Source organism: Podarcis erhardii (assembly GCF_964252035.2).
Source record: "Podarcis erhardii genome assembly, chromosome: 16".
NCBI lineage: Eukaryota > Metazoa > Chordata > Lepidosauria > Squamata > Lacertidae > Podarcis > Podarcis erhardii.
In genome coordinates, this window is record NC_138514.1 from 9,354,463 (window position 1) to 9,372,022 (window position 17,560).

The 17,560-nt window shown below is 50.2% G+C and overlaps 1 protein-coding gene across 1 annotated transcript in view; it reads left to right on the plus strand.

Moving 5' to 3' along the window:
* ADGRA2 (adhesion G protein-coupled receptor A2) overlaps positions 1-16,911 on the plus strand; it is a 118,616-nt gene extending 101,705 nt beyond the window's left edge. The window contains exons 9-19 of the mRNA XM_081843261.1: positions 2,806-3,001; positions 3,390-3,539; positions 7,163-7,324; positions 8,316-8,525; positions 10,380-10,584; positions 11,452-11,660; positions 12,279-12,406; positions 12,726-12,849; positions 13,528-13,673; positions 14,049-14,138; positions 15,238-16,911. Coding sequence (XP_081699387.1) covers positions 2,806-3,001; positions 3,390-3,539; positions 7,163-7,324; positions 8,316-8,525; positions 10,380-10,584; positions 11,452-11,660; positions 12,279-12,406; positions 12,726-12,849; positions 13,528-13,673; positions 14,049-14,138; positions 15,238-16,474 — 2,857 coding nt within the window. The 3' untranslated portion in view covers positions 16,475-16,911. The remainder of the gene's footprint in view (positions 1-2,805; positions 3,002-3,389; positions 3,540-7,162; positions 7,325-8,315; positions 8,526-10,379; positions 10,585-11,451; positions 11,661-12,278; positions 12,407-12,725; positions 12,850-13,527; positions 13,674-14,048; positions 14,139-15,237) is intronic.
* Positions 16,912-17,560: the final 649 nt, after the last annotated feature.

A 17,560-nucleotide genomic window follows, 5' to 3' on the forward strand; every position in this document is an offset into this window, starting at 1 on the left:
TCGTAGGGCCTCATCCTATTTAGAGACACAGTCCCCTATCCCTTTCCCTGTTCTCCCAACCCCACCCTTTCATTCAGTTGCAAGGCAGCGGGGGTCTCCTTCCTTGACGCTCACTGGCTTGCAATGCCCCCATTCTTCCCTTCGTTTACTCTGTGTGATATTTATCAGGGAGCAGCCTGACCAGTATTTTTATTCCAAATGCAGATGAGGAGAGGCAGGAAAGAGAATCCCTGCCATAGGAAGCTGCCTTATATCAAGTTGGAGTCAGACCATTTGTCCAACCGGCTCAGTACTGTCTACACTGACTGGCAGTAGCCCTCCAGGGGTTTCTCTCAGCTAAACCTGGAGATGCCAAAGACTTAATCTGGGACCTTCTGCATATAGCATAGCTATGTTGTTGTTGTTGTTTAGTCGTTTAGTCGTGTCCGACTCTTCGTGACCCCCTGGACCAGAGCACGCCAGGCACTCCTGTCTTCCACTGCCTCCCGCAGTTGGGTCAAACTCATGCTGGTAGCTGCGAGTTTACTGTCCAGCCATCTCGTCCTCTGTCGTCCCCTTCTCCTTGTGCCCTCCATCTTTCCCAACATCAGGGTCTTTTCCAGGGAGTCTTCTCTTCTCATGAGGTGGCCAAAGTACAAAGCATAGCTATAGCCCTCCCTTAAAGGGCAAGGGGGAGATATATGTGGGAGATTCAAGGCAATTGCACAGAACTTTCTTGTGGAATTGTTGATGGTGGTGGTGGTGGTGGTGGTAATAATAATGATAATAAGTCACTTTTTCACAAAGGTAAACAGAAGATGTCTTACAGAAACAAACATCAAAACAAAGTATAAATGCAAGAGTAGAAACAACCTTAAACACTCCATGGTAATATTTATAAAAGAGGAGATCCAACTCAAGGCACCCCCAGAAAGAAAGAAAGAAAGAAAGAAAGAAAGAAAGAAAAGAGTGAAAGGTCAAAAGCAAAATAATTGTTTTTTGCCTGGCACCTAAAAGCAGATATTGATGGCACCTGCCGTGCCTCCCTAGGGAGATCATTCCCCACCAGGGAGCCACCACTGAGGAGACCCTTCCTTGTGTGGCCACTGCACCTCCCTTGCTGCTTGTGCGTGTGAGTTTTGTGTAGCACCTACAGGTTGACTTTCTCAACGAATAGGGCATCCCATATTAATTTCCCCATTTAATCTGGATTTGCTGTTTCACATGGAAAATCCGGTACAGAAAAAAAGCCAGTGGAAATGGTAAATATGGTTCAGAAGGGTAGCGGTTAATATGGGGTGGTATATTGATGAAGAAGACCTCATGGAGCTGTGGGCAAAAGCATTCCTGTATGAGCAGCACAGAATCCACAACTACCTGGCTGTGTGGAAAGGTCCTCAGACTGTGGACGGGGGAACCGTACAGTTGAGCACATCTCCCATAAAGAGCCAACAGCCACCAACCATCTTACACATGGAAAGTTAATGTGGAGGGGGAGAAGGATCTGTAGCTCGCTCTCTTATCCCCACCCACCCCATATGTTGAATTATTATTTTAAAATTCAGGGGAGCATCCAGACAGAGTGGTGCAGCCATAAGAGGAATGTACTTCTCATAGGCATCTAGCCAGCGAAAAGGACTAGTTGGGCCTTTGGTCAAATCCAGCAGGGTTCTGCCTCTGGTGCCCTCCAGATGTTCTGTCTGTCCACTCACATCAGCCCCGGCTGGCATTGCCAATGGTCAGGGATAACATGAGTTGCAGCCTAGCGACGCCTGGAGAACATCAGGTTGGAAAGGGCTTTCCTGAACCCATCGGTACCCAGCTAATCCCCTGTGCCCTCCACCCTCCTGGTCTCCCAACCATCAAGTCACACCCTTCCCCGTCCCTGCTGTCGTCTCATGCTCCCTTCAACTCCTCCTGCGCAATCTCCTCCTGCCTCCCCTCCAAACAAGTAGCCGGCTCCCATTACAGAAGCACTCCCTCCAAATGGCCATCTTGTCAGTTTGCATTTCTTGGTACAGAGAGTCTGAAGTGTAGAGGTCTTTCCTATTCTAATTAGTTCAAGAGGGTTCTGGAAGCTTATCTGCGTGAAAGAAAGAAGCAGAAGGCTCATGATGTTTGGGTTATTCCTTCAGAGAAGCTGAGTACAGCTGGCTTAAACCGGTTCTGTTATCTCTTTCTGTCAAGGTCATGCTGACTATAATAGTAAGGCCAGAAGGAGTCTGGGTTTCACTTTCACTTTCTATCTCTTTTCCTTCTGGTGTGGTGTTCCGTAGATAGGATGCTTAGTGTTAACGTTTAGACTTATTACAGTGGTACCTTTGGATGTGAATGGGATCCGTTCCAGAGCCCCGTTCGCATCCTGAAGCGAATGCAGCCCGTGTCTGCGCGTGCGCGGGTCGCGATTAGCTGCCTCCGTGCGTGTACGTGACATCATTTTGAGCGTCTGCGCATGCGCGAGTGGCGAAACCCTGAAGTAACGTGCTCTGTTACTTCTGGGTCGCCATGGAGCGCAACCTGAAAATGCTTAACCTGAAGCTACTTTAACCCGAGGTATGACTGTATAAATTAAGTTAAGTCTGCTGCAACTGGATTTCTTACAGACAGGGCCAATCCTGAATGTATTGGATTTGTGACCATTATGCTCATTTGCCTTCAGTAGCACTAAAGCTCTGCTGGATGAAATGCAATTGCCTGTGGTCTATTTTTTTTTTTGGAATTCTGCAATGTGTTTAAGTTTTTTACTCTGCTAACCATATGTTGGAGTTCTGCTCTGGATCATATTGGGTAGAATTCATGCCATGCCTCTCTCCTCCCTGCCTGCAGGTGGCCACGCACCTTGGCTGGCATCACCGCCTACCAGTCATGTCTGCAGTACCCCTTCGCCTCTGGGAACGGGGGGCCCGGCTTGGAGAAGCAAGCGTGGAGGCGCTGTGACCGCACAGGCCGCTGGGAGGAAGGGGACTATTCCCACTGCTTGTACACCAATGATATCACCCGTGTCCTCTACACCTTTGTGCTGGTGGGTTGCTTCGTGGGGTGCCCCTGTCATTGCCAGGGGCTTGCCCTGCCCTCCCTTGCAGCTGCACAGTTGGCATGGCTATGCCAGCTCCCAGCCAGCCATGCCTTCAATGTCCTTTTCTCTGTTAGGAATGGTTGGCCTGTCCCAGAGAAGCAAATGTGGAGGCCCTGCAATATTGTCTTATATACCCTGCTCTGACTGGCAGCAGCTCTCCAGGGTTTCAGGCAGGGGGTATTCCCAGTCCCGGGTGGAGGCACTAGGGGTAGAACCTGGGACCTTCCTGCAGAGCAGGTGCTTTGCCACTGAGCATAACACCTGGGCTACCTCTCTTATTTTATGTATCAAGCACTATGTTGACATGGGCCCAACCCCTTTTCTGTGCTCCCAGATGCCCATCAACGCCTCCAATGCCCTGACCCTGGCACACCAGCTGCGTGTCTACACAGCCGAGGCGGCAAATTTCTCGGACATGATGGATGTCATCTATGTTTCCCAGATGATTGAGAAGTTCACTGGTTACGTGGACCAGATTAAGCAGGTAACTGAGTCAGATTCAATTCAATTTTCAATTCTTTATTTATACGGCTATTAGCCCATAAAGTATGTATGAACATAAGAGTACAGAAGCATAAAGACCCATATATCTAACAACAGAAGGTGAACACCACGATGCAAGGGTGGGTCACTGAGCAGTGACAAATAACAGCTTGGGGCCCGGAAAGATCCAAGGGGCAGTTCACAGAAAAAGGAAAACTGGAGACGAGATCCGTCATACACTCTCATCATAACTGTCCGATTAGTTTTTGATGTTGTTGTTGTTTTTTGGTGGTTTTTGTGTGTGAGATAACCGCATTCAGGAATCTCGCCACCTGCAGAGTTACAGAAGGATCTGTATCCTGCAAAAGCAGTGCGGCATGTGACTCAACAGGCCTGCCAACCAAGCGCAGTAAAGCAGGACCCAAGAATTTAGTCCTGGCTATGCTATGTAGGGGACAGTTGAACATTATATGTGGAAGAGATTCAACTGTTTTAACTGAGTCATGTGTAACAGCATTCCTACGTTCTTTGCTTTCCCCAAATGCAATGCAGGGAGCAAGCTGCTTGCCTGTGATTCCTGTTGTCTTTTCCTCTGTGCCTCAAAACACAGAGGATTCCCTAGAGAGAAACCTTCCACATGGGGCTACCTTTGAAGGTGATGTGGAAACTGCAACTAATCCAGAATGTGGCAGCTAGACTGGTGACTGGGAGCAGCTGCTGGGACCATATAAAACCAGTCTACGCTGGTTCCCAGTACGTTTCTGAGCACAATTCAAAGTATTGATGCAGACCTTCAAAGCCTTAAACGGCCTCAGCCCAGTATATCCGAAGGAGCGTCTCCGCACCCATCATCTTGCCCGGACACTGAGGTCCTCTCACAGTGGTTCCCTCAATGTGAGAAGCGAAGTTACAGGGAACCAGGCAGAAGGCCTTCTCGGTAGTGGCCCCCTCCCTGTGGAACGTCCTCCTGTCAGATGGCAAGGAGATAAATAATCATATGACTTTCAGAAGACATTTGAAGGCAGCCCTGTTTTGGGAAGCTTTGATATTTTGGTGTGTTTCTTTATACCTGGTTGGAAGCAACCCAGAGTGGCTGGGAAAACGCAGTCATATGAGTGGGGTACAATAAATAAATAATAATTATTATTATTATTCTCGGGGCCACAGGCCCATAGTGCTTTTTTTATATATATTATATTTTGTTTTTAAAAAACCACCAAAACACAAACAGTGAAACCCCCCAAGCGGCTGATACATTGGGTATACAATATTCAATAGTATACATATTCAATAATATTCAATAATAACATATTCAAATCAACCATATGTACACTTCCATATACCTTAACACTCCTCCCTCCACAAGGTTTATTTAACTTTTAACATTTTAATTGCCCCAGATTGTTCAAACCTACCCAAATAATTCAGTATCTTCTCAAACCAATCCTCCTCTTTCTCACTGACCTTAAACCCTTTCATTCTGTGTATCTTCACAGTTAGATATTCTAAAATTATAATATTATTCAGTTTTTCCCCCCCTATGGTTCACCCCTAGCTCTTCTGGATTTTTCCAGTTACTCGCTATAACCTATCTGGCTGCAATTACCATCAATTTTATCCATTTGCATTCCTCTTTCCGTAGTGGTGGATTGGAAGCAATAGTGGACAAGGCCCTGATGCCTCTCAGCACAAGTTGTTGGGAATGCCAGGTTGTGCTCAGGCCTCGCTTGCAGGCTTCTTAAAGCCATCTGGTCTCTTTAAGAACAGGAGTCTGGACCAAGATTGAGCAGGGTTCTAATGCTGGGTGGATGTGGTGTCGCTTCCATGTCCTGTGCATTGTCCAGAGCGCTCTTTGCATTTAAAGCAGGGTGGGGAAGCTGAGGTCCTCTAGACAGGCTTCAAAATTAGCAGGGCATCAGGCGCATTTTGCACCTAAAGATTCTCCATTAGCGAGCACCTCAAAAAGTCTGGGTGCCATTTTTGTGTGTGCCTGGCTGACACTCAAGGATTACTGAAATGTATGTGTTTTGAAGCCTCATAGTATATCTTAAGGATAGACAATATGTTAAGGAGTTTAACAATAAAGAGTAGAGTGTTTTGAGAGCTGAAGTATGGTACCAATACAGTGGTACCTCGGGTTGAGAACTTAATTTGTTCCGGAGGTCAGTTCTTAATCTGAAACTGTTCTTAACCTGAGGTACCACTTTAGCTAATGGGGCCTCCTGCTGCCACCGTGCGATTTCTGTTCTCATCCTGAAGCAAAGTTCTTAACCCGAGATACTATTTCTGGGTTAGCGGAGTCTATAACCTGAAGCGTATGTAACCTGAAGCGTATGTGTCAGGGGCTCAGGAGCAGAGGCACAGGGGAGAGAGGAAATGGAGAGCGAAGGGGAAGAATCTGAGGGCAGCGTAGGGGAGTATGACAGTGGCACGAGAGATTCCATGAGCTTCTCCAGCGAATCAGAAGATTCCCAGAGGGGGGCGCCGAGGGCCAAGGCAAGGGGGGTCCCAGGGGGGGTGCACCAGAAGCAAGGGGCCAGCGGGGACTCCCAAAGCAGCAGCGGGAGATCAGGACCAGCTCCCCCACCAGAGCGTAGTGGGGGGGAAGAGTCCCATGTATCAGGGCCAGCGTCTCCTCCAGCAGGGAGAGAAGATGAGTCAGGGCTGACCACGCCTCTATCGGAGAGTGAGGGAACGGAGGGGAAGTCAGGTCCAGCTAGCCTCCCCGAAGGGGGAAGCAGTGACAGGAGCAGTGTAACGGTCAGGAGAAAGGTTGCCGGCTGGGCGCGCGCGCCAAGTTCGAATGTACAGGCGCGCGGGACAGCAGAAAACCCGGATTGGGAACCAGGTCCTAAAGCCCGCCGGAGGCAGGGGGAAGACTCAGGGGACTCAGCGTCAGAAGAGTCTAGAAAGGTCAAGACCCCAGCGGACAGGCGGACCCAGAGGAGGAAAGAGCAAAGGAAGAGGTGGAGCAAGGCTAGAGTCTTAAACTGGTGTCTGGGGGGAGGAGATTCAGACGGAGCTTCAGCGGTCTAGAGTTTGAGACGTAGAGCTGCGCGCCGCGGCTTTGAAATCGAAACTGAACTTCAATAAAGACTTTTGTATATAACAACGAACTGGCGTTGGTCCTTTGTGAGCTGGGACCTCGGGCAGCTCTGACAGTATGTAACCTGAGGTACCACTGTATTTTTATTATAAACACCAAATTAAACATGTATGAACAATTTCTGCTAAAAATGTGATATTAATGATGTGCTGCTTATGTGAATTGCATATTAATTCATGCTTATCAAAATAATAAATAAAAAGTGTTGCTGATCTCCCCGTCCCCCACCCTGCCAGTGGCCACTAGACATTCTGTTTTGGTGCCCACAACCCAGGTCCCAGAAGCCATTTGGCTCCTAGCTTTTCTACCCCAGTTTCTATCACTGCCTTCAGACGCTGATGGACTCCTACCCTACCAACCCCAGGCAGCATGGCACAAGAATGCTGGGAGCTGAAATCCAGCAACATCTGAATGGCCGCAGGTTCTCCGTCCCTGATTTAAATCATCTCTTTTGCTGCAGCCCTGGGGTTTTCCCAGCAATGCCTTGGAAGATCTCACCCTTGTCTGCCTTCCCGCAGCTCACGGACGTCATTGTGGAGATGGCCAGCAACATGATGCTAGTGGACGACCATGTTCTGTGGATGGCTCAGATTGAGGACAAGGCTTGCACCAGCATCGTCCGCTCTCTAGAGAAGATTGCCGCCTACACTCTCAGCACCAGCTCTCAGTACATAGCCGTGGTAGGTCACACTGAGAGATGTTCAGATGGGGAGGGGAGGGTTGGTGTCTGTTTGGAACTAAGGAACACGGGCGGCACAGACACACCCAGTATTCTTGGGCAGCTGCTGGGGACCAAGCACTTTGACAGGGCTCACCAGTGCTGACAGTCAGCTCAGTTACCCATCCAGCAACCTGTCCGTGGACTTATCTGGGAGCTGCCTGCCATTTTTAATTTCCCACAGTGCCTTGGAGTGGCCACGGTAGTATTGTGGGAACTTGAAATGGCGACTGGTACCACCAGCTACACTTGGAGAGAGCAAGGGAATGAGGGATGGAGGAGGTCACTGCAGGGCAATTTATTAAGGGACTCATTGAACTTGGAACAAATCAATTGGAGGAATAATCTTAAGGTGTGGGTAATAATAAATATTCGTATTGAGACAAAATGGGTAGTTGCAAGTTAACAGGGGGGACGGACGGACACAAGAGTGTGGATCTGTGCCACCATGCCTAACAATGATACTCTTTACCTGGGAGTAAAAAATGGGGGATAAATACGATTTAAATGAGAATTTACCTTATTCACACTTCCTGAAACAATATGAAAACTGAAACACCGCCTTCCTCAAAATTTGCACTTTTGCAATGCAGCTGTTCCACCAAGTAATGTCTACCCCCCCCCCAAAAAAAATTGCACATATTGGGGTAAAGCATGCATAGAAATGGGTATATTAGTGAAAATAATGCACAGAAAATGCGTTATATTGGAGAAAATCACTGTGCAGATATGTGGGTCTTAGGCAAAATTGCATACAAACATGCCATTATATTAAGAAAAAGGCGCACCAAAATGCGATGAACTTTCGGGAGGGCTTAAAAAAATAAGTATATAAATAAATTGCAAATGCATGGGAAGAACTAAGCTTAAGGGAAAGTGGAAAGGACAGCTTTGCCCATCGCTCCCTGGGAGGCATCCCAGGTCTCACAAGTCGGGTACCTTTGCTTTGGCAGAACACGAGGAACATCGCTTTCGAGGCCTACCTGATCAAGCCAGACAGCTATGTGGGCCTGAGCTGCACGGCCTTTCAGAAGCGCGAGGTGGTGCTCAGCAGTCGGCCTCACCGGCAGGAGCGATATGCCGAGTCCCTGGCAGACCAGCAGCTGAAATTCCGGTGTGCCACGGGGCGGCCAAACATCTCCCTGGCCAGCTTTCACATCAAGGTGAGGTGGGGAAGGGCAGGGTTGGGTCGGGTGGATAAAGGAGAGGAAAGGATCTTGGCAAACCGTTATAGGATAAAGTAAGCAGAGCAGAAATCCAGGCAGCCCTCGCATGGGCAGGGCAAGTGCAGATGAACTGCATTCAGAGAGTCTCCTACTCAAACCAGACCTGGAGTGGGAGATCAATGATCAGGTCTCACAACGTGCTTTGGGCTAAAAGCAACCACTGAGTTGAGAAGGAGGCATTTGGGTCAGCACCATAACACTGGGGGGGAAGGATTTGGGAACATAGGAAGCTTCCTTATACGGTGTCAGACGGTTGGCGTATGGAGACCAGTATTGTCTACACTGACCGGAAGCATTTTGCTAGGATTTCAGAACGGGGTTCTTCTCAGCCCTCCCTAGAGATGTCAGAGATGGAACCTGGGACCTTCTGTAGGCAAAGCAGAAGCTCTGCCACTAAGCTGGGTTATTTCTCAAACCTCCCCCTGCCATGCTTTGTACGGAGCAGAATGTAGCTGTCTTTCAGATGTCGCACTACTCCAACTTTTGCAACACAATTTTGGGGCTTAAGGAGAGTGCCAACCTGTATGTTAGGGTGAAATGTGTTTAGAAAAGTTTGAGAGGAAATCTGTTGAGAAACGCATATTTAAAAACAAATTCTCATGCAGTTTGTTTTTAAATAAACAGACAAATAAATGGTCTGTAGCCATCTTAGCTTTACTCAGAACCGACCCTTTGAAATTAATGGGCCCAAGGTAAAGGTAAAGGGACACCTGACCGTTAGGTCCAGTCGCGGACGACTCTAGGGTTGCGCGCTCATCTCGCTCTATAGGCCAAGGGAGCCAGCGTTTCTCCGCAGACAGCTTCCGGGTCATGTGGCCAGCATGACTAAGCCGCTTCTGGTGAACCAGAAGCATGCCATTTACCTTCCCACCGGAGCGGTACCTATTTATCTACTTGCACTTGACATGCTTTCGAACTGCTAGGTTGACAGGAGCAGAGACTGAACAACAGGAGCTCACCCCGTCACGGGGATTCGAACCGCCGACCTTCTGATCGGCAAGCACTAAGCTCTGTGGTTAGACCACAGCACCACCTGCATCCCAATTTAGACATGCCCAGGGGTCAGCAACCCGCGGCTCCGGAGCCACATGTGGCTCTTTTACACCTGGGGCGGATACTAGCGAGGGGAGGAGGCGCATTGTGCGCCCCGACACTCCCCACTGTGGCGGGCGCTGTACTGGCTGTGACGTCGCATAGGGGCGGTGCATGCGTTAGTCACGCACCGTCCCGACGTCACCTTCCCGCCCGCCCACCCGCTACATTGTAAGGGGCATGTACGCTGGTCACTGCATTGAAAGGGGGCATGTACGCTAGTCACTGTTTTGAAGGGGAGTGAAGAACACACACACAAAAAAGGTAACTTGTTAATTTAATGTTTATTTCTATGAGGAGGAGTAATTCTGAGGGGTCAAACAAAGAAATAATAAAAAAGTGACAAAAAAGTTATTTTTATAATGACGAGTTTTGCGGCTCCCAGTTGTTTTTTCTTCAGAAACGTGTCCAAGTGGCTCTTTTTGTCTTAAAGGTTGCAGACCCCTGGACATGCCCATTATCTTTAATTAGTCTGTGTGGGACTGGCATTGGATGCAACCCATTATAACTTAATGCAAAGAAAGGAAGGAATGGATTTATGAATGAATGAAGGGGTGGGGATGGGCTACTCCAGCTGTACCTGGCAACGTGGAAAAGAAACTGAACTGGTAGAAGTTCAAGTTTCCTGCGTGTGTCCCCAGGCTGGGACTGGGTTGTCGTCGTTTTGCTGGGTGACCCCTTTGTTCCCTGTCCCATCAGAACAGCATTGCTCTGGCCTCCATTCAGTTGCCTCCTGGTCTCTTCTGCCCGTCGGCTCCTCCCTACCCCTCAGCTCACAAGTACAAGCTCCAGTTCCTGGCATTCCGCAACGGCAAGCTCTTCTGCAGCACTGGAAACTCTTCACACCTGGCAGATGATGGCAAAAGGCGCAGTGTGGCCACTCCGGTGATCTATGCAGGAACACGTAAGGATCCCAGTGCCCGGGCAGTGGCTGTATGGAACAGGCTGTATGTCCTGCCTCTTTTGGTTTGGCTAGCCAACATGGGGTCCTTCAGATGGGTTTTTTGGGGGTGGGGAGCTCATCTTCCCTAAACACAGGCCACACTGGCTGGGGCTGATGGGAGTTGTAGTCCAAATCATATGGAAGGTAAAGGTAAAAGACCTTTAAGATGGTTAAGTCCAGTCAAAGGCAACTATGGGGTGTGGCGCTCATCTCGCTTCAAGCTGAGGGAGTCGGCGTCTGTCCACAGGCAGCTTTCTGGGTCATGTGAGTAGCATGACTAAACTGCTTCTGGTGCAACAGAACACTTTGATAGAAACCAGAGTGCACGGAAACACCATTTACCTTCCCACCACAGTGGTACCTATTTATTTACTTTGCGATGGTGTGCTTTTGAACTGCTAGGTTGGCAGGAGCTGGGACAGAGCAACGGGAGCTCATTCCATCATGGGGATTTGAACCGCTGACCTTCCGATCAGCAAGCCCAAGAGGCTCAGTGGTTTAGACCACAGTGCCACCCGCTCTCCACGCTGGTTATTCCTGCCTCAAAGGGCATTGCTTAAGAACCCGTGTCTGAAAGCCAGCATTCATACTGTTTGTCTTTTCTTTAAGAATGAGGAAAGGAATAACCAAATGAAGCAGGCAACTGATCAGGAAATAATGAATATATTATTATTATTATTATTATTATTATTATTATTATTATTGTTATTAGGTGTTAGGGGAGGGATAGTACTCTAACCCTCTCTGCTGTGCAAGACAGCATCTGTTCCGCTCAGCCTGAAGGCAGCTTGCAGCCTCTTTGCCCATTCCTCGTTTGGTCTTCCTCAGATGGCTGTGGAGCGAGCAACTTTAGTGAGCCCGTCGTCATCTCGCTGCGGCATTTGGGCGAGGGCACAGACCGCATGGCCGCTTCCTGGGACTTTGACGTGCTGGCTGGGTACGGGGGCTGGAGAGCTGAAGGCTGCCAGCTGATTGGCCTGGAGCCCAACATCACCACCGTCAGCTGCCGGCACCTTGGCAACGTCGCTGTGCTGATGGTGAGGCATGGGCGGGGGGTGGGCTGGCCCACCTAATCCAGCGCCCACCCAGCCCAAGGGAGGTTTGGGTTGCTTTGCCTGGCTATATTCAGCTAAGGCTGCCATGCAGGTAGTGATCTCTGCACAGGAGCTGGAACACCGAGATCCCCCTCACTGCTTTAATTTAAATTAAGCTGCCTTAATTTCCAACCACTGCGCTCTGTTGGACCTTATTCAAAGTGTTGGTGCTGACCTTTAAAGCCCTAAACGGTCTCAGCCCAGTATACCTGAAGGAGTGTCTCCACCCCCATCGTTCAGCCCGGACACTGAGGTCCAACTCCGAGGGCCTTCTGGCGGTTCCCTCCCTGTGACAGGTGAGGTTGCAGGGAATCAGACAGAGGGCCTTCTCGATAGTGGCTCCCGCCCTGTAGAACACCCTCCCATCAGATGCCAAGGAGATAAAGAACTACACAACTTTTAGAAGACATCTGAAGGCAGTCCTGTTTTGGGAAGTGTTTCATAGTTGAGGCTTCCCTCCCCGCTCTGTGTTTTGTTGGAAGCCGCCCAGAGTGGCTGGGGTAACCCAGTCAGATGGGCAAGGTATAAGAAATAAATTATTATTATTATTCTCAAACACAGGAACTGAGCAACTTTCCACGTGAGTCCCCGAGCCCAGCTGAGGTGCTGCACCCTGTCATTTATAGCTGCACTGCCCTCCTCCTCCTGTGCCTCTTCGCCACCATCATCACGTACATCATCAACCACAGGTGAGTATCCTGCCCCATCTCCCTCGCCTGGCCTCATCCTGCCCCCATGTCCTTGGCTTCTTACTTGCAAGGCCAGCGGGTGTCACTGCCTGCCAGCTTCTCCCACCTCCTCCTTTGTCTCAGTGTCAACTTTGTAGGATTCAGCAGGAGGGAGGATGGGGATTGATCCAGAATTCGCTGTCCTTGGCCACGAATCTACCTGCTGTTGGTGTACCTTGCCTTCTGCCCTACCTGCCACAATGGGCACCAGCCACTGCCGGCCTGTGCTCCTTCCTCGGCTCCTCCACCCACCTTCCTTTTGTGCCTGTTTTTCCTGCAGCACCATTCACATCTCCCGGAAGTGCTGGCACATGCTGCTCAACCTCTGCTTTCACATTGCCATGACGTCGGCCGTTTTCGCGGGGGGCGTCACCCTTACCAACTACGTGGTCATCTGCCAAGCGGTGAGTATGTCAGCAATGTATAGGCAACACGATGACCCTGTACATACGCAATAAACAATCTTTTATAGAATTCCTTCAAACCATAACAAGTCCAAAATGATATCTTTAGTCTTAAAGTCTCTGAAAATCTTTAAATGAAGCGAGGTACCAGACTTTGTACGATGAAAGACAAGCTGTGAAGCTTTGTGTATTCAGCAAATATGATGTCCGACACTGAACAGTGATTCCGGATACAGACTACTGTCTCGTAGAATTCTTCGTCAGCGTGGTGGGAGGATATAGAATTGCTTCATAAACCCATCTTGTTTCAAATGAATGTATGTAAATGAAAATATAAAATGATGTGGAACAGTGCTCATGTAATAATGTAGTCACTGCTGAGTATGGCTAGGAGGACCTCATCCTGTGGGCAAGCAGTTGTCTTTCCAGTTGCACACTGGTATTGCACCCAAAGGAAACAGCAGCAGGCTGCTTTTGCCTCTGTAGGAATGCCCCGTGGGCATGGCATCACATTATTAAATGGACTAAATAACACGGAGATGGCATCACTGCCGACAGCGTTCCTGGAAGCGCCGTTGTCATGGGGCATTCCGTCCCAGATCTGGCAAGTGTCTCCCAGCCCTTGAGTGCAACTGACCCACAAGAGATGACTGTGTCCTCTGCCTTTACTCTCTACAGGTTGGCATCATTCTGCACTACTCTGCCTTGTCGACTCTCCTGTGGATGGCGGTGATGGTGAGAGTGATCTACAAGGAGGCCACATGGAAGGCACCACAGCAGCAGGAAGGGGAAGCCCCCCAGCCAGCCCCCCGCCCAATGCTACGGTAACGAGGGAGAAGGTCTCGTAGGGAGGGAGCTGTAGGCTGCGGGAGACGCCCCTGCTCCAAGTTTAGAAAACTGGGTCCAAGAGGAAACTAGTCACGATGGCAGTAATGATTCTGAATACCAGTTACTGGAAACCACCAAAGGGGAGAGTGCTGTTGTGCCCAGGCATCCTGCTGGCCTATGTGAGAACAGGATGCTGGACTTGACAGGCCACTGGCCTGATCCAGCAGCTCTTCTTACAAGGCAACTCTTGATTGCTCCTTTTTGAACCAAGAGAGGGGGACTTATTCTCTCCGTCTCCAGCCCGTGGAAGGTTTGCAGGTATAATTCCCACATCCAGGAGATCAACAGTAGTGACTTTCTTTGTGTTTCAGATTCTACCTGATAGCTGGTGGGATCCCCCTCATCATCTGTGGGATTACAGCAGCAGTCAATATCCATAACTACGGGGATCATGACTCCTAGTAAGTAATCCAAAATGCTCCTTTTTATACAGCAAGGCTTCATGTGTTGGGACCCCATTTAGGCACAGGACTTTGGAAAACTGGTAGCATCTCACAATTCCTGGGATAGATCAGGACTAGCCAATGTTGCTCCTTCCACCTATTGCAGGCCTCGCATCAGATCCAGCTAGTGTAGCCAATGATTAGGAAAGATGGGAGTTGTAGTCCCTCCCAAAAAATCTGGAGTCCAGCATATTAGCTGCTGCTGGGCTAGATGCTCTTAGTGTGCCTCTTTCGGCAGAGATTATTCACTTCCTTCTGGACTCAAATCACACCTCCCACAGAGAAAAAGGTCTACAGTGGTTACTCTTCCTTCTCCTCTAGCTGTTTCGTGCTTGGAGAAGGCAAGGCAAGAGGCTTCAGGGATTAGCATAGGGTCACCCTACCAAAGCTTGGGACTTGACAGGCAGCTATGCCAAGCCCAGGCACCAAATCTTTGTAACACTCCTATGGTTAACTCCTGTTTGGGAAATACATAACAACCAAGCAATGCAGTAATTATTAGCCACAGGAGGGGCGCAAGGTGCATGGTTTCTCTGCCAGGCAAGGTGCAAAGCCCTTCTTTTGCACACTGTGAAACATAAATGTGCAGAGTTTTTTTATAAAAAAATGGCCAACCGCCACCCGCCCATGACTCCCAAGCCTTCCCCCAATTAGTCAAAACAAAGGGAGAATGGGAAAGGAGATTGGGGGAGGCTCGGGTGTTGTGGGTGGGCGGCCGTTGCCCAGTTTTTTTTAAAACTGCACATTTATGTTTCACAGGGTGTAAAAGATGGGCTTTGCACCTTTATACAATGTGCATGTGTGCTTGGGCCCAGGGTCTTTTGCCTCACCATCCCCACTACTGACTCAGCTAAAAAAAAATAAAAGAAAAAGTGCCCCGATTCATTGAAAAAAATATCTGGTAACCATATTAGCAACAAATGGAGGGGCATGGGCTTTCCATTGCTGTGGCAAACCTTTGGGTTGATCTCCCAGGACTCACCCTACATTCTCCCAGTTACTTCAGACCCACTTGATAGTTCTGCTGAACCTTCCCCCTCTCCCCATTCCCCTGCAGTTGCTGGCTGGCTTGTCAGCCAAGCATTGGGGCCTTCTACGTGCCTGCGGCTTTCGTCCTGCTCGTCACTTGGATTTACTTCCTGTGTGCCGGAATCCGATTGCAGTGCCAAGCCAAGAACCCCAAAGAGGCGCCCAAACCCCTGGAAATGCGTCAGCGGCTGGGTGGCAGCAGCAACCTCTTGACAGACTCGGGGTCCATCTTGGTCACGCTGAATTCTACCCCGCACAGTGCCGACGTCGATGGCGTTTACTCTTTAGGGGTGCAATTCTGGGCTCTTGTCATCACCCATTTCCTGTACATCACTCTCTGGACCTTTGGGGCCATGGCAGTGTCCCAGCGCTGGTTCCTCCTGAAGGTCGCCTTCAGCTGCCTCTACGGAGTCACGGCTGTGGCTTTGGGGCTCTTCATCTTTGCCCACCACTGCGCGCGCCGCCGAGACGTGCAGGGCTCGTGGTTCGCCTGCTGCCCATCTTACAGGAATGCTTTGCCCATGCAAGCCTATGTGCACCCGGGAGTGGGAGTGGAGGACGGCTCCCAGGTCTTCATTGGCTGCAGCCCCGAGGTGGCTCAGTCCATCAAGTCCTCCTCTTCCCCCAGCAGCAGCAATTCCGCCCCGGGGCCTTGCAAACTCAACAACCTGCAAGTGGCCCTCGGCCAGGCGGATGGCAGCCCTTCGCAGATGGCCTGCTATGAGGACGCCGAGCCTTGTAATAGCAAGAGCACCCCACCGGCCAGGTACGCCAACAACCTGCACGGCCGCAGCAGACACCACAAAAGCAGGACTAAGCAGTACCGGGAAGGGAAACACCAGCAGCGCCTGAAGGCTCTGCGGGGGCCTTCCTCGGAGCACCCTACCAGCGAGAGCGGCAGCCTCCCTACCAGCCACTCGGAGAGCTACCAAAGCAGTCGGAACAGCCCTCTGAACAATCGGCGCCACGGGGTGGTCCCAAGCCTGGAGTTGGCCCTGACGCAGTCTGACTTGAGCGACGGCAGCGGCGGCCACCACCACGGGGCAGACTTCAGCCACGGCCAGCGGAGGAGCACCAGCCGAGACAACCTCAAGCACCAGGCCAATGCCGCAGCGGAAAAAGAGACTAAGAGGCGCTCCTTCCCTCTCAACACGGCCAATCAGAACGGGGGCCTGAAGGGCAGCGAGTACGACATAAACCTCACTGGGGCTGACAGCGCAGCCGGCATGAAAACGGGTCTCTGGAAGAGCGAGACGACTGTGTAGGGAAGGGTCAAAGGGCCAGGGGGCTGGAGCAGGTTTCCCCAGCCTCGGGCAGGAATTAGCAAGGCACTGGCATCTTGCTGCCAGAGCCTGCTGATGCAAGCTGCAGAGGCTGATGGGGTGTGCACTGTGTGGGGCTTGGGCAGTGTCTGGTTGACCACGTTCCCAGACCCCCTGCCCTGCAGTCGAGAGGAAAGGTCAGCTGACATCTGAGTTGCAAGGGGGCAGGGTAGGGAGAGGGTACGTTGCATCACATCCTAGGAACCACACCATGACCTTCATCACCTATATCCTGTGCACCAGGTGACTCGGCTGCTCTTTGTTCCTGGGGATCTTTTCCTGTCCCCACCGAACGAGCAGCGGTGGCCTAATTTGTACGGTGAAAGACAATCATTTGTTCTGGAGCATTGCAATCTATATTATATCCCTTCTGCATGTCACTTAGATCCTAGCTGCTTTTTTATTTTATTTTTTTGGTATGGCATACCAAGGAAAGCAGTGTTTATAAGCTGAAATCTCTAGCGTTGTATGTACATATGTATAGGCAAAATTGCTATCCATTTGAAGTGCCTACACATTTTATGTTAAAGCCATCAATGTTGTGTCAAAGAGCTCTCGCCTTCTCCAATCCCCCCTCCTCCAACATGCCTCAAGGCCAGTTCTCATGGCTACTCTGTGGCTCATCATTGATGCAGCCAACCAGTGGCATAGCGTGGGTCGTCAGCACCCAGGGCAAGGCAACTAATTTGCGCCCCTAACCCGTGGATTTGCGCCCCCTAACCCATGGATTTGCGCCCCCTAACCCTAACCCCCAGATGTTGCGCTCGGTGTGGCCGGCCCCCCCTGCAACCCCCACGCTACGCCACTGCAGCCAACAAACCAAATTGATTATTTTTGACACAGCTCCAAAGCTGGAGACAGTTGGTCATTTTTAACAGAATTGATGGTAGTAAGGCAGAGGCATCATTGTCCTCATGGGGCTGACCAAGGAGGTGGCTCAAACCATATTGGTCCTTTTAAGTATTTTTTTTTTGGGGGGGGAGCACTTTTAAACACCTTTGAGACATTCCCATCTGCTTAGTTCCAAGG